This window comes from Silurus aristotelis (assembly GCF_946808225.1).
Source record: "Silurus aristotelis genome assembly, chromosome: 6".
NCBI lineage: Eukaryota > Metazoa > Chordata > Actinopteri > Siluriformes > Siluridae > Silurus > Silurus aristotelis.
The window spans coordinates 20,565,808-20,583,775 of record NC_139579.1 but is presented as its reverse complement, the minus strand read 5'-3'; the positions used below and the strand labels follow the sequence as shown (position 1 = coordinate 20,583,775).

The window sequence follows — 17,968 nt, the reverse complement described above, 5'->3', positions numbered from 1 at the left end:
AAACTGAGGTCAGGAGTTATTACACAGATGGTTAACAGATTTCATATCCTAGTGCCTGCTGAACTGGCACATCGGCTCTTCTGGGCCTGACACATATCTGACAGAGATCTGTACACAAGTAGTACACACAGTGCCAGTACCACCCCCTCCACCCCCTAGTCCTCGCCTGAGGCACATAGTCTCTAGCCTTGTTTACTCTCTCACTCACACAAACACATTTGCTTCTTGGGTGCGACAAACATACAGTCAATCCAGAAGCATATCAACCAAAACAGATCAGCCCTCTGCGATATAGATCGAGTAAAAGAAAGCAGTCCCATTTTTATACTGTAATACACTAGTGACTTTTTTGTAGCCTTTCTAATTTAAAGAAGAAAAAATTTAAGAAGCACCTGCGGGTAGAAAAGTACGTTGTGCCACATAAAGTGACCCACTTCATCAAGATAAAGGTACACATGCTGTCAGAATGAAGAAAAAGCCTGCAGACTAGTGTAAGAGGAAATGATTTCTGGCTGACCAGCCGTAGAGATGCACTGTTCTGATTGGTTAAATGTTAGGGTTCCCAACATGTACTCTATTCAAAGAGTCATAACAACATTGCAAAGTTTACTTGTGTAACCCCCAAGATTTGGCTTCTTTAGGGCATATCCAATGTTAGGAAGCTGGGGTCAGAGCACAGGGTCCGACATGATACAGCGGCCCTGGAAAACAGAGGGTTAAGGGCCTTGCTCAGGGGTCCAAGCGTTGCAGTTTGATGATACTAAGGCTTAAACACAGACCTTGCGATGAGCTACCACTTTCCATTTGATTTGATTCCATACAATGCACTGCCTGCTTAAATAGAAAGAAGGAGTGACATAGTATTGAAGTGTGACAATACTCTGTGGAGATACAACACACACACACACACACCAGATTCACATTTGCACTAAGACTGAGGAAGTGACATATGCAAGCAATGAAATGCTCCATGTTGGTAAAACACAACACCTAATACAGCTACAGCCTCCCTCTTCAAAATGCACAAACTGCCACCGTTTTTTTAATTATTTTTTTTATCAATCTAGAGACGTTTGGAAAGGGAAGAGTGCATGAAAAGAAACAGAAAACCAGAACTGTCAATAGAGCATGTTTATTGCTAATAAGACTCATCTGTTGATACTGTAGAGTAAGACCTGCCTCTTGGGGCAAGACATATACATTCTAAAGAGCAGTTAATTGGTTCACAAAGGTGTGATAAACTATAAAATGAAAATGAGAATATCTCTCAAACTATTTAATATATAGTAGTTTTTCATATATACTATCACATTCGTCCCAGTAGCACTAAGAAACACTTACAGATTTTGTGGGCATTTTAGCTATTATATTTGGATCTAAATGGTTTGCTTTCTTGCCTGAAAAAAATCTTAGGCAAAAATAACACTTGCTTCGATAGAAACAGAAGTCTGAGTGGTAACAGGGAAGATGAATGGCTATTGTTTACAGAATTATTGGTATATTGATGACCTATTAGCTTCGTCTACACCTTGGCTTTGTTTGCCATTTTAATCCTGGGGGACCGAACTGCTTTGCTTGAGGTCTACATCGCAATGCGTGGAGTTTATAGCATTCCGGGTAGGCCATCCCTTCATAGCTGTGGCTGAAAGTACGCACAGCTATTGAACAGTCGAAAGAATTATTCTGGCCAACCTCGAGGCTATAGATCACAGAGGTATAGCAAAAAGCTGAGGATTGCACAGAGACTTGCTGCCTTGTGGGGAGAAAAGGTGTATTAGATATGATATGTTAAAATCTAATTGGTGCAGTCAGAAGGCCGTGATAAGGAGAGGGGAGGGAGATTAAGTTGAGCTATCAGGGATTCTATGAAGCTGCAAAATGGCTCACACCAGATAACGATGACGGCACTTCAAAACATCATCGGCAGAAGCAAGGTGACATGCCTGGCCTAGGTCCTCCTCTTTCTTACAAAGAGGAGAGACAGGGTTAGCCAAAGATGAGAAGAAAAGGGGAAAGGGGGAAAGATTGCGAGAGAGAGAGAGAGAGAGAGAGAGAGAGAGAGAGAGAGAGAGAGAGAGAGAGAGAGAGAGAATGCTTGCATAGTCAACATAGCTTTTGAAACATGGGCTTCTTGTTGAGACACGAGGTGCTATAATACTAGGAAATACGTATGCTAATTCAAATGATATTTGTTAAAGTGTGAATCATCATGCGTTTCCATCAACCATTCCTGTGTTAAAATTCTGAAGAAAGCATTAAGATGGCATAATCAAAGATTCCCAAGCTAAGCACAGTCATGGCACACTGAAAAGCTTGTAAAATCCATCAAACATGTTTGTCATGATTTATTTACCTCAATATTAGAATACCAAAATTATAATTAATTATAAATTATAATGTTTTTGCTTTACTGTGTGAAGCAACACAGTGTACAGAAATCAGTAGCGGTGCACAGACGATGCATGAACACTAATGTTCGCCTTGTACTATATATTGTGGTAGGAAAGCGATTCAAAGATGTAAAAATAGTAAAATACACCAAACACTAGCTAGTTAGGATTAAAATGATTGGTACAGTAATGCATATGTTTAAGTAGGCATGCTGAATAATTGTTATTTGATTATCCAAAAATAAAAGATAATTGAATCGCCAAAATAAACCTTTGTTCTTCTGTAAAACAAACTAAGAAGTGGACTGTAATCAGAACGCCACATTACAATTGGAAAGAAAAGCTTACAAAAGTGTTTAAAACATTTTTATTTTCGATTTATGAAGACCCAAAAATCCAGTCAGATCTGGGATTGTCTTCTTTTTGCCAGACTTTATATCTGCATATTATAAAACCAGATATCAATTCGGATGACAGTGAGAAGCTTGAATACAAACTGATCGACTTCAGTCACGCAGAAAATTCTGCTCTTCAGCGTTTTCGACGCCGGGCCAATGCTTATAGAGCGACAATGTATTTTTTATTTATTTTTTGCTTCCTATTCGAAAGTCTTTAGGATGTATTTAAATGAGAGATTTAGTTAATGAGTTTGGGCAAACTCTGGAACAGTCTTTTAAGCATTATCATTCTCATTAATTTTTAGAATTACCCGCTGTGTTGTGATAGCTGTCATGGACTTCAGACTTCAATTAATTAAATACTACATATGTATATAAAATATACATGTACGTGTGTGTATGGACTGGGGGGGTTTGTTGTGCGAATGTGACTACTTGTATAGGAATGAGCATATGTTTGTGTATGTATAAATGTATATGTCAGTGTGTGGATGGAAAAAAAAAAAAAACAGTTTCTTTGAAAAATTCTGCAATTTATGGTTTCTCATGAGCACACAGCTAAGCCCTAAGATAAATATGCAAATGCACAAAAAATGCCAATAGAAGCTTTTTTTTTTTTAAATTAATGTATTCAACAACTCCAAGGCAGGGGAAACAATGTCCTTTAGGACTAGAGTCAGGAACAAGGATCTCTTCTATTACACTCTTTAATACAGGGCTACAGGGATTTCCTCAATACAGTTTGCTTCCACTGTTTTGCTAAAATGCACTTTACAAGCAGTTTGCACTTATTATCAGATATGCTAAAGAGTAATAATAGCATAACACTTTTGGATAAAAAATCGCCGTAAGGTAACAGATGCGGATGTAAGGCCTTGGCAGTCGAACATATTCAAAGGAAAGCAGAATCCCAGATTTTGTTGCATAGCAATCATCTAATAGGTAAACAATCGCCATGTTTTCGAGCCATTTCATGTGGGGGAGAGTGCACATCGGAGACATCGGTGCATCATTTCTGCTTTATCTGTCCACTGTTCTTGTAAAGCAGGAACAATTAACCCTGCCTTCAGCGTGATTGATATAGGCTTTGCTTTCAATTTGTTCCACTACACAGATCATGAAATTCGCAATGTGCCCATCCTTATTGACCTGCACTTTCAAACACACAGGGCTACAACATGACGAAAGGAATTAAAGAGAAGAGAGCCGCGCAGCCATGAAATAACGTCTTAAAAAGGAAAAAAAGAAGAAAAAAAAGGGAAAAAGAAACAGACGTGACCTCACAAAGCCTCGACTATTTCAAGTGCACTCTCTAGAAAGTTATTTTCTATTCAATTAAAAAAGTTTTTTATATCTTGCTTTTTCATCAACGTGCTGCCTGAAAGCAGGATGCGAGCTTTTAAACCACTGGGGTGGTTGGGCGAGACAGCAATGTTGTAAACAGGGTTCACTGTTTTCATTTCAAACATTTTCAAATGTGAGCTGCTAAGCTAAGCCTGTAAATCATTAAGACATAGCGAAAGAGGGCTGTTTGTAGCATTTCAGCACCTCTTATAGACATTGTAACGTTATATAAAACGTTCACAAATGATATACTGTTGGCTATCTATTATCAGCCATTTTTGTGAGTGACTAACAATGTCTTACAGAGTGTAATTTCATGTAGGCCTGAGATCAAATATGAAAGGAAAAGGGGGGAAGCCTCATGCCTTGAGCTAAGGACGAAGCTTTTACATGCAGGTAAGAGAAACTTGCTATGTAACAACTTACCCACCTTCAGGCACCAAATGCATGAGACTAAATATCATTTGAATGTAATGTATCTGCACAGATCTAACCAGGAACATCAATGTATACTCATCCGACAAAATAAAACTTGTAAATAAAATGTAAAAAATTATCATTTCCCATTTGCGTAATTAAAGCACAAATAAGGATTTGTGTACTCCTATAGATTTTAACTTAATATTTAAAACAAAGCAATTTTTCCCCTTCTGAGAAGCTTCTAAGCGTGTTTACTTTAGCTTCTGGCTATTCGAACATATCTAGAAATATGACCTTTCCCACAGTCTGCTGCAAATGCCTGAAGAAGAAAGCCTTTAGACTTTATTACATGAAAGAAACACAATCACTTCACCAATTACATGTCACACCAAGCATTATGTGGATGGCAGCGTGTTTCGTCAATACGCAATTTGGGCTTCAGAGAGAGGGAGATTATAACAGCTGAATGCAGCTTCCTACTAAAGTGTGGCTTTGGAAAAGTGCATGCTGCTATAACCATGGGAAAAAGGCAGCACAAAGCCAGCAAATAAAGCCAAGCACGGGTGGCCTTCTTCAAATGACGCAATGCTTAAGGAATGCGTGTCAGAAAGGACCTCAGCACGCTGCAGCTCCTCGGCGAGGTGAGGCGAAGCCGGCTTTACTTCCATTTTCAGCCAAATCGCTGCTATAGCGTTTGCTTATTAAACTGACAGGTGGGCTCCCATGCATATGCGCCTCTCAATCCATTTGCACAACTCTTGCAGCGGGTGTCATTGGCAGGCACAAGGGCGGTCTGTGGGGAGTTAATCGGGCCATGTCCTACCTCCTGCTCGGCCTAAGCGGAATAATCAATTACAATTTCACAGGCAGAACCTCGGCATGTCACTGAGGGTCGTGCAGGTGTGTGTGGTCAGATCGTAGCGTGATAAACTGGCGATGGTGGTGATGGTACCACTATTTAATTTTTTGTCTTACTTTTCAGGACAAGATTTTTTTGTCAAACTCTAGTTGAGAGACAGATGTATAGCTGAGGCAAATATATTGCTGCGCTAAAAGAAAGTGCCTTGAGATCTCAGGAGAACACCAAACACCATAAAAAGTCGAAAAAAATCCCAAACTACAGTATGCTGCGAAGGAAAACTTTGAAGTGTATTTCAACCACTGAAATATTTGCCTGTGCATGCTCTAAGGCATAAATATATGTACTGAATTCTATACCTCTGCAGGTTCAAACACAAACCTTATCTATTCCTGTGCCCACATATTTCACAGCAGAGTGTGGATCTGTCAGCGCTGAAAGCGCAAGAAGGAGCCGAGGCACAGGGCGGGAGGCAAGCAGAGGCAGCTAAAGGGCAGCGCTCGCTGCTAGCGTTAGAGCTGCACACATAAACAGAGGAGAGGGGAAAAAAAGGCAGATGGGAGTCAGCGGGCAGAACATCTGTCCTTCAAACCAGGAGCTAAATAAATGTCTCACTCGTGTAGATGTTAAATGCATAGGTGGAAGGTTTGGTTTTTACCTTTTACCTTGAATTATAATAAACGCTGAAAGGCGAAAATATCTGCTCTAATGTTACACTACAGTTAAGAAAGAAAGCTAAGCTTTGCCTGCGCATCATTCTGAATTAAAGGTGATTTCCTGTGAAACACTAAAGAATGATAATATTTACTGAATGGTACTCAAGGACAGATTCCTGAAAAGCCTGTGATCACGAACAAGATTCACAGTGACCGTTTCATGTTTATTCATCAGTACAATAAAAGATGAGAATGATTAAACATGTTTATGACAATAAACTGCCAAAGGCGCAGTGCTGGCATGGGATGACGAGTCAAAAAAGAAAAAGAAAAAGAAAAAAGGCCCACAAATAGGGCTAGTTATTACATTCATAGGAGCCTTTCGTTTTGCTGCAGCCTCGCTTTCTCTACAGCACTAATGCTGTTGATTCTCCTGCTACTGATACCACTGATACAAACATAAAGGGCTCAAGCTTCATATGAAAGCCAAAGGTACGGCAGAATGAAAAATCCCCCGCCTGACCGAGTGGGGTGTGTATCACAAAGGCGGCGATGAAGCAGTGCACAGCGTGAGGCGTGCGGTAGCGCAGCATGCTCCGTGCCTGCACTATTACCTTAGTGGGCTACATCTTCTTTATGTCTGTCTCTCGACGCTGACCTTCAGAGCAACATCAGTGGGTGGAGGAGAGAGAGACAGAGACAGCGTAATCACCACACTGCACGCCGCACAAACAGCCACAGATGGGGCTGGAAATCCCTCTTAATTGTGATAAATATGCATCGGAATGGCATGTCCGCTCCCCATCTATACTGTGTTCAGCGTTCCGATTACTGGGAGGAATTGCCCATTCTTTTGTTTACTGATATAGCACTGGGTTGCCAGTGTACCTTTGAAGCAGGTAGAAGATGCTTTTGCAAAATGCTATTTACAGAATTAAATGCTAAAGATTTATTCCATTTTGCAATTCTTTCTACCATAATAGGGATCATGTTTTGAGTTTTAGTTTACAACAGCTCTAAAAAACAATTTACACAGATGGCAGAGCAATGCTTTTAACAACAAAAGCCTACATATTTTAAACCCTATATCTTCTCCAAACTCCTATACCTGTTGATGTAGACATCAACAGAAGCAGTTCCTCCAACAACAAATCCACATTATAATAATACCGTTGAGTTTTTTTGCATGCAACACTATTCAAACATCTGCACCATTACATTACTTTATTCTGTTTCCGTTCATTTTTCCATTCCACTAATACAAACAGAAAACGCAACAAAGTCAGAATGCTCGACGCAAAGCCAGATTCGAGGTTCATAGGAAACTGCCAACCGGCTTCTCTCCCTCATTTATTCCTCTTGTTTTCCAAGCCCAAACTCTCAGGTGCTACTCCATCACCAGTCAATAACTGTGAACCTGCACGTGTCATTAAGATCCATTAAACACCTACGGTCCGAATTTTCAATTCGTTTCGGCTCTCGAGAGGAGCAGTGCAGCAAAATCGCAGAGTGCGATTTAACCCCTTCTGAACGGCAACAGGAGACAGGTGATAAAGAGTGCACTCATGCACAGGCTATGAAAGTTTCTCCTCTCAAAATTAATTCCATCTTCAAGATTTCTATCTTGCCGATATGCTCAGAATGGCACAAAAATATGCCCCTGCTACTAAGATTACAGCTGACTGATTTAGCATAAACATCTTCTGCTGCTGTGCCAGTGAGAGTGTGCTGAATGTAATGCCACACTCCAGGCCTCTGCTACAGTATATGACTAATGCTTTTATCGGTATTAGTTAATTATTAGAAAATTAGGAATGTGGCATCTGCAGGAAGAGTGGTCTGTCGTTGTCTGTGTTTATGATAGTCTAGCACTGATAGTCTAGACAGAAGTCCATTTTCCCCACATATATACATAGTGAGTATTGTGTTTGTGTATAGCATCAAGCAGACCTGTTTATACAATGACTTCAAGACCAATATGTGCAGATACAGTTTGGTGTGTGTGTGTGTGTGTGTGTGTGTGTGTGTGTGTGTGTGTGTGTGTGTGTGTGTATACAGACAGCACACCTTACCCAGTACACCTTTTTGCCTCAGACACTTACTAACCTATCTATTAACCCGCATGATGTAAACGGGTATTCGGCTTTGAGAAGTGCTTGTGTGACCAAATATGTTATTGACTCAGCTTTCATCCAATTCATTCCCAACAAGGTGGTCCTGGAATTTTCGGATAAAACACCTCATTTAATCAAAGTGAGACATACTGAGATCCTCATTAAAAGTGAGAGTCAAGTATAAAGCATTCAGAGAAAAGTCATGCTTTCTCAGTAGTGAAACTGTGTCATGCAACATACACACCAGTACAACACTGAGCTTTTAGACTCAGATAATAGAACTAGTATTCCAATGAACACAGTACAGCAGGTCTTTATATATATATATATATATATATATATATATATATATATATATATATATATATATATATATATATATATATATATATATAACAATAAATTTAAGATTTTATAAGAGACAGACTATTCCAGGTAGCCACAGCTTCGGTGTTTGGTACTGCGTGCTGATTTGTGCTAGGATTATCCCGCATTACCTGGAGGAAGCGCTCGGCTCCGTTACGGCGCTTGAGGAATCCATGCGCTACATTCAAAGTTCCTGAACAGCTCCCTGCTGCCTTATGCTAATTTCTCTCTGCTTTTACCGTCCCGCCGCAAACAGCAGCTTTTTTCACTCATTTCATGCCCAGCCTGGCCTAGCGCTTCACCACAGCTCAGCTCAGCTGCAATGACAGCGACACCAAATCCCGCACCGCCAGCCGCAAACACCACCACCGAGGCGGTACTGGGCATCACGCATGGAGCCGAGCGCGCTAGTGCACGCGTCCTCGGGTCCGCCAAAACCTCCTTCCTTCCTCCTCCTCCTTCACTCCTCGGTGTGTGTAAACCTGTTACCCGAGCATCAACCTCCCCTGATTGTCAAAACACACTCCCGTGGGAAAGGGCACGCCCGAAACTTCTGACATCTCAATCACACACACACACACACACACACACACACACTCGTGTATACACACACAAAATGCACAGCATCTAATGAGCAGGCGGCGACGCGTTAACACGCAACAAACCGAGCTGTTTTACCGTTCTCTTCTTGAAGGGTCTTGCTGAACGCCAGGCTTGGTGGGCGCCATCTTCCCGCAATTATTTGATTTCTGACTTTTTTTCTTTTTTTTGTTTATTCCCTCTTCCTCCTCCTCCTCCTCCTCTGTCGTCTTCACGTTGATTCAGACATGCAGCCGAGGAGAGCGAAGGCGGTGCGATGCGGACGCGGTGAGGTGGTTAGAGAGCGGCATGGCGCCGTTACCGGAGTGGAGCGTTCATGAGCGGAGGCGCTCCACAGGCATGCCGCGAGCACGAGCCGCAGAAGCCCGGCACGCGTCTTAGATTTGGTCGGCGGCTCTTTTTTATTTATTATTATTATTATTATTATTATTATTGCGCGGCAGCGGATCTCGACTCACGCGGGACCGTCACATGGTGAGCTCGCCCCGGTGGAGTGCGTCCTTCTCCGGCGCGGAGTCAAGCCGCCTTTCCGTGCGCGTTCGGCTGCATTTTTTCCCTCTTCCGCTCGCTGTAGTGTGCAGTAGCGCTCGCCTCCTTCGCTGCCGGCGCAACAACGCCACTCAGTTGTAGTTGGAAACAGTTTTTTTGCCTTTCGCGGAATTTACAGGTTGTTCCGACGCGTAATTCCGCCATCCGAAATTTCTCCAAACACAACCCCCTCCCCTGATTGTTAATTTTGCACCCAGCGTTTCAACGCTTTGCAAAGTGGGATAAGAAACGATACTGTTTGCAAAATATAATAATTAATAAATGGCACATTTCATAGAAACATTCAATCGCAACTTTTCTGATTTTCCCCCAATAGAATGCACAGCCTATTTAGTTGAGTTGAGAGTAAATATGACATGTGGCTTTTAACAACACCCTGAAAAACCATAATTATACATCCTATACATGAATATATACATCATGACAGCTCTTCTCTAACACCTTTACATCAATGTCTTGTTTTTTTTTTTTCCTTGCAAAAAGTTAATCTTGTACTTAAAAAACATATTGAAGAAGCCTTTCAAACTAGTTATTATTTTTTGTGCAAAAAATGTATTAGAAATATTTCACCCTCGCTGATTTATATATTAGATTTCTCTTCCCCATAGTTTGCAAGCCAACATGAACCTGTGACCTGTCAAGGTCAACTTCTGATACACTGGCCATAGAGGGTAGGGTGAAATATGGTGTGTGCAGCAGACAAAGGCAAAGTGGTGTGTGTGTGTTTACGATGAACTTCACCTGTACTGTATGCCTGGGCTCCAGAATATTTATCACTATATATATCACTGTTTTGGTCTCAATCCTAAGGACTCTTTGGATGTAGTGGTTTCATGTACTATCACAGATGATTTAATTGATAGGTTCATTAGCAAGTTCTTTATTATATGAAATGAGTGTGAATAGGGCAAGCACTAAAACAGGTTGAACATGTCAAAATAAGGGGAGATTAAAAGTTTAAGTCTTAAACGTCAAACCGGGTTAGATTCTATTGTTTTCATCATCACATCCAAAAATATCTGTCCGAATCAAATCTTATTAAACAACATGCATAGATATTTATTGACTAACTTTGCCAAAAGCCTTAACCTTCGCATGCTCTCTCTAATATACGGTATACCCCAACCTACTTTATGTGATTTATCTGGAAGTAGAGTCGAACACTTTTTGTCATATACTATTACATTTTATTCTTAAAAGGGTCCTATTGAGTGGTCGAGGAAACATTTCCTAAGTGGCTACTGTAAACACCCATAAATTCAGTCTACAGTTTTGGCTGCAGTGGAACCAGCAATAAACTTACAAGCTACTGTCGGCTTGCAATGAGATTTTATGACCTAAGTGGAGTTTTCACATAGAAATGGAAATCAAGGTAGACACAGTAAAGCTATTCTGTGAACCATTTGACCTGAGGGAACTTGTTTTGTTAGTTCTAGAGGGATAGTAAATAATAATAATAATAATAATAATAATAATAATAATAATAATAATAATAATAATAATAATAATATGATTATTAATGATGAATATATACAACAGGTTTGGTGATCGTATAAGTATTAGACTTAGAGTTTGCATAGGATGATCAAGTAGACTCTGTGTGTGTGTGTGTGTGTGTGTGTGTGTGTGTGTGTGTGTGTGTGTGTGTGTGTGTGTGTGTGTGTGTGTGTGTGTGTGTGTTGATGTCTAATAAAGTGCAACTTGCGGGTAAGTATAGGTTGTAATCAGTGTACTTAGAGCAATCTGGTGTTTGTGTTATATTTAGATTACAATGCAAAACAAAAACAGTGATGCGACATTACAGGACACGGCGTAAACACGCGCACGTCGACAAAACGTGAGATCGGGATGACTGGAATGGAATTCGATGAAAGCAGCGTTGTGCCGGATTCGGATTCGGACATACCTTTGTTGGTAAGTGCTCAAGCCCTGGACGTTTTGCGGATTGCCGTTGGTGGCGCCCGGGACCCGTGCTGCCGGCATCCCCGCGGCTCCTGCGCCCGCCGCCGCCGTCACCTGCACGCTGAAGTCCGGGAAGATCCTGATCATTCCCGCGCCGAGCAGCGCACCAGCCAGCGAGTGTGTGAGCGTGTGTGTGAGTGCAGCCTGTCCTCCGGCCGAGCAAGTCACAGTGCAATCCCATTAGTGACAAGCACGAGCTGCGGGGCCATTCTCGCGCGTTTGTGCTCTGAGTGGAGACTGACTTGACTGCTGCAGCTGCTACTGCTCTTCAGGCTTGCACGGGCATGGACGAGATGCTCAACGGAAACGCGTCGTGACGCTTCAGGGGGGAAAAGTTTCGCCTGGATGCTGAAGCTGGTCCTTTTTCACACTGGAGGTTTACAGAACCTCAGTCTAATTCAATGGTGCACGTTTGATTAAAGTCGGTGCATGGGATGTTAGACGCAAATCTGAAGTTTTTGACCGTTGCCTAAACGCTATCTCTAAGATCTCTGCCTACTACACAAAACAGTGATTTAGTTAGAAAAAACACGTCCTTTTCCTAAATATGCATAAGCCAAAATCTCTGTAATGTAAAGATAACCCCATTGAAGTGCAACAAATATGCGAATTGTGCAGACAGCTAAAAAAAAAAACACTAAGCGACACTAGGCTCAGTTATCAGCAGGACACACTGCAGAAGTTATGTGCGTGTCTGGAAACCAGCTAAAAGTCCAAAAAGACTCGCGGTGAAGTATTCGACTCTCCCTCCTCTGTAATAATGCCTTCAAGTTTGCACGTGAACCAGCTCGAGCTTTTCCTCTGGACGCAACGCTGGCACTGCGCGCGCGTGTCTGTATGTGTGTCTAAATATGCTAAGCAATGGTGTACAGCGGTGCGTCTACTGTTGTGCGTGTATGTGTGTGTGCGTGTGTGTGTATGTGTTGCGTGTGTGTGTGTGTTCTACCGCTGAAGGTGTTGCTGTGTGAGATCCGGAGCGCGTGGGAGCGGATGTATGAGCCGATTAACTGCGCCGCGCGAGCGCACAGGGAGCGCGCGCGGGCCTCCGGCAGCCAATCAGACACGCGCACGGGAGCGCGCACCGGCTGCTGCGGCAGTAACCCTTTAAAAACCCTGAAGCGTGCATGCTTAATGGTATCTCATGTTGGATCACGACATTGCGGAACCCACCAAAATTTCTTATTGTAAAACATAAAACACGACTTTGACTTTGGCATGGCTGTTGATTCCAGACAGACTTAGTCTTAGTCTAAGTATTTTAGAAACTTTTAATGTGATTGACAGCTGAAAGTGACCAGCTGAAGATGGGGGAAAAAAAAAACAAGAAAACAATTTCTTCAGCTTTTTAGTTTTGGTGAACTTGTGCCTCTTTAACCTTAGATTCTTGCTCTTGGCTGTGATGATTGGAAGCCAGCATGGTCTTCTGCTGTTGTAGGCCATCCAAGTTCACCTGTTACTGGTGCATTTTGAGAGGCTTTTCTGCTCACCATATATGAAAAGACTTGCTGTCTGAATCTTCTCATTACTTGAGCCATTCACCTGTATATTTAACTGTAAATATTGTTGTGGGATAAAAATCCTTGGAGATCAGCCTTTTCTGAATAAGACCTCTTGACCATAATAACATCACCACAAAGTCATCCAAATCACATTTTTCCTCATTCCGATGTTCAATGTGAGCATCTCCACATGCACGATGTAATGCATGCTTTGTTAAATTACAACGATTTATCAAATAATTGTACAGATGCTCTTTTATATGCATAATCAAATAACTAACATTAGGTACACTTTGTAGGTGTGTAATTACTGACTGTAGGTCTGCTGCTATACACATTTTGTCAGCTCTCCTCTAACCTCACTGAAATGCTGAAATGGTGGTGTATATATACGTATATATACGTATGTGTGTGTGTGTGTGTGTGTGTGTGTGTGTGTGTGTGTGTGTGTGTGTGTGTGTGTGTGTGTAATCACAGAAAAAAGGTGCAAGACTGTTCATTGTTTTATATTTTTGATATTTTAATATAATAAACGGTAATTTCTACAATTTAATTTACGCCAGTGTTAATAGAAATACAAATTATGTGAAAAAGATGGTTTATATGTGGTTTTCACACATTAGGTTTCACACATTTTTAAAACTAGTGAATGCGTATTTATTTCCAAGTTAGTTCTTTCTGCAAGATTTATTTATTTTCACATTATTTTTACACATGTGGTTTATGTGGAGATTTTTTCGGTTTCCACAAGATTAATTGTTATCACCACGTTTCATTTCAGGGCATAACGAAATGAACATCATATGTCACATACACGAGCAAATATTACTCATATAATGACATGGGGAAATTTATGCTTTTTTTCTGTATGGGGTTTTGCTATAAGCAATTCACCCTTAAGTAATTACGTAGGATCTGAAAGTATTATTTACATTAACTAAATGCAATATCCAGACTAGGTACAGTGCACTGAAATAAACTTTTTTAATACTATTTAAACTGTATGGAAACTACCTATGATTCCAATTAGTGATGAGGACACACAGTACTGTTTATAAAGAAATGGAATGAAAATGTCTCACTGACTCTTAGGTCCTTGAACTGTCATCGCTCTGAAGTTGATTGAGTGTTTACCTATAAAATATTCCAAAATGCAAATATGGAGTTAATGGTCATGAATCTTCCACTCTAGCACACTTGTCCTTTGACAAAGCCAAAGCTGATATCAACATACAATATATTTTAGGGCATTTTTATCATATATTTACAGGTTTTTAATAGTTTTTAATATAAATGCGTGTTAGAAGACAGCTGAAGGAGCAAGGAGCCCTTGAAAACGATGGCAAATATCAGATACCTTTCATCTGACAGGCAGATTTATGATTGTCAGGTGGCATATTTAAAGTTCTCTTCACACAACAGATGACACCTTAAACGTGTTTGGGCTATGAGAGAAAACGAGGGCGATAATAAGAGGCTCGACGATAAACCTGCTTATACACTTTGCACTCGGGTACAGTTTACAGGGAGAATAATTCACTTCCTATCTCTTAAATGAAAAAATGCTGCCTTTGATAATGAGTTGACATGATTATATATCAATAAAGATGTGCCAGGAGCCTCACCTGAGAGACAGTAAATGGAATACCTCTCTGTAACCATGTCTAATGAAACCACCTTAATAAACAGGCGGGAGAAGCACCCTCCACTTTGCTGCTATTTTCTGCAGATGGCATCAAATAGATTGCACTGGAAGGTTTAAACTGACACTGCAGACTCTGATACAATTAGATTAACACTTTCTTCTGTTTACTTCCCGGGGTATTTGTGCCGGTCTGTACTGCATTTATTTGTCTGCAGCTCTTTGCTAAACTACACGAGACAGATCCGAGGGAGCAGTTGGCCTCCCACGTGCCGTAGCTGAGCTGGTAGTGTACATCCACACTATGTGTGCGCTAGGAATCGATATTAGGCACGGCCGGTGGGAACGCATAGCCCAGTGTTTGCAAACAGTTGTGATAACTAACCTGCTTTTGAATGCAAAAGTTATAATGTTAGAGTTTTAAGTTACACTGAAGCATTTTCTTTGCAAATAAACCTTGCTGAGCAATGATGATCTTTGATCAGATGAAATGAAGGTCTTTGATATCATCTGGATATAGTTCGAAACGTGAAATATAACTCTTTACACCCATTGCAAGTCTTAGACAAGAATACAAAATCAAAACCACATTTAGGACATTTCTTCTCAGAAATTGTGTGATATATTTTTTTTTTCCCCCCACCAAGGATTATGTTTAAATCCTTTAGTAGGGCCTCCACACGGAGACAACGACACAGTGCCTGCTATTCTCCCCCAAACCACATGTTGACAAGTCAGCTTAATGTGAAGCAGTATAAACTGTGATTGGGGCTGTCAGTCCTGCTGTTTGTCCAAACTCTCTCCATCTCACACTCCTCGCTCATCCTCAAAGAGAAATCTCTCCCCTGCTGACTGAACAAACTGCAGACGAGTCTCCAACCAACAGAGCTCCTATTTTTTTCTTCTGTTTTTTTTTTTTTCTTCTCCTTTTCTTTTTTTTTCCCGAAGACCCAGTTTCTCCATCTCGATGCCTATCAGCTCAAGGACCATACTGAATGAATTCAAGGGCGTATTTAGGAAGAATTCTGGGATTTGACAACCAGTTGCAAGTCATTTTTGCTTATCAGAACCTGCCAGTGTTTTACTCTCACCCCTGAAATGAATGTCTATTGTCTGATAATCCTGTCAATCATAAGGTCATCAGTATATTTGCTAACTGGACTGAATAATTAAAGCTGCAACTCTGTATTACTTTTTCTTTTCTCCTTGCCTCAAACGAAAGATTCGGTTGTAATAAGAATATGGTCATTGCTTTGCTCATGAAAAAAATAAGTGCTGCTTTTAATATGACCTTGAATGCATACATGCATTCGAATGTTGTAATTGTAACTGTATTAAATGTTTATTTAATAATAATGATATTTATGTGAGTAATGTCTAATGAATATGTTTTCATATGCAAACAATCTTTTAATAATTGCACAGGCTGATTTAATGAGGTTATGAAACCTGTTATAAAACATTTCACTTTTCCCTTGTTCTTCGATAAAAAAAATATTCTGAAGGCACAATCAGCATATAAATGATTGTTTTATTCATTACTGATTGCTCTGCTTAAGAGACTAATTTCCCCCTTTTGATGGTAGAATTGAATGTATGTGAGATTGAATAATTTTTACTCTTTGCATATTAGAGTTAAATTTCATATGACTTTTCTCCTCTTGCTGATTGATTGGGCAGGTCGCTTTTAAAAAGCAAAGGTGCAAAGGCTATTCAAAAGTTCATCGTTTTCTTTCAAACTTTAATGCTTTTTGAAAGATTGCTTCTTCATGTTTGTAGGGGGAACACCAAAGTTCAGAATAAATGATAAATTAACTGTTGGGAAAAATTACAGACAGTGTACCAAGGGAAAAAAATCCTTCAGATTGGAAATGATTGATTGGGAGCGCCTGTGGAAAACGACATGATAGTTTTTTATTTATCCTGGATGATAAGCTTGCCATGCCCTTCCACACCACTCTGCTATTTCATATCGGATTGTTTCTCAGCCAGCTTTGATGACATGCCTGGAATCCAATCAGCTAACCCTCAAATTACATGAACAGACTCAACACATTCTTTAGTGTTTTAATGGGGCCAGCACCCCTGTCATTTGCTCCTTTCCTTCAATCGCTCTCTCGCTTCACACACCTCGTACTGTCGGTGTCTGAAGAATGTAATGATCCACCACCCGAATCACCTTAATACAAATATTAATAGATATTTTAGTATCATTACCTGATTCTGAGAGTAGGTACATGTCGGATTTGAGCTCAGAACAAAAGTTTTACATGAACTTCCACTGTGGATCAGTTATAGCCTGAAGTTTATGTTCATAATTGTCCTGTCACAATATTGATTGCTTAATAACTATGTAAATACGACTTTTAATTAATAATAGTGGTGATAATGATAAGCATCAATAATAATAATAATAATAATAATAATAATAATAATAATAATAATAATAATAATAATAATAATAATGTAGAAAAGTGGTGTAGCATTGCTGTCCCACAACTCCAGAATAATGAGTGCAGGTTACGGTTTGAATGTGCTCCTTTATTCATGTGGGATTTCTGTGGGTTTACTGCTTTTTTCATATCCCAACATGTCCAGACAGATTGGCTAATCTAAAACAATTTTGTGTTATGAATATATGTGCATGATGTCCTATAAACAGTGACATACTATAATATTTGTACAGTATTCAACCTTTGTCCGAAAGGTTTGTAGACAGCCGACCATCACATACTGTATGTCTGCCCCAAACTGCTGCCAGTATTTGTGTGCTGTAGGATTACTATTTCTTCTCATTGAAACTGAGAGACCCAAACTTGTTCTAGCATGACAATGCCCTTGTGAACAAAGTGAGCGCTATTAAGTATCCACAAGTCTGGTGTGCATAAACAGGACTGCCCTGGACAGAGCTCTGACCTTAATCCCCACTGGACACCTTTTTAAATGAAGTGGAAAGCTGAACACCATTAGATCTTCTCACCCAGCATTAGGACAACCCCAATGCCACAAATAGCACATCCAGTGTTCCCAGGGTAGTTTTTCACATCCACTGGGGTTTTGAGCCACCGTTCAGGTCAGTATCTATGATGGACATTTACAGCATTTTGATCAAGTTACTTTTACCTCATTCCTTTTATTAGCCTAGTGTAACTTTGATGCATAAAAGCTG

General features: G+C 40.4%; 1 protein-coding gene across 4 annotated transcripts in view; it reads right to left on the bottom strand.

Moving 5' to 3' along the window:
- npas3 (neuronal PAS domain protein 3) overlaps positions 1 to 12,695 on the bottom strand; it is a 231,625-nt gene extending 218,930 nt beyond the window's left edge. For 2 of the 4 annotated variants that reach the window (XM_083544124.1, XM_083544126.1), the window contains exon 1: positions 9,226 to 9,851. In XM_083544124.1, coding sequence (XP_083400250.1) covers positions 9,226 to 9,275 — 50 coding nt within the window. In that variant the 5' untranslated portion in view covers positions 9,276 to 9,851. Of the gene's footprint in view, positions 1 to 8,678; positions 9,063 to 9,225; positions 9,852 to 11,602 lie in introns of those variants that run through there. The other 2 variants (XM_083544123.1, XM_083544125.1) reach the window with 2 other exon arrangements.
- Positions 12,696 to 17,968: the final 5,273 nt, after the last annotated feature.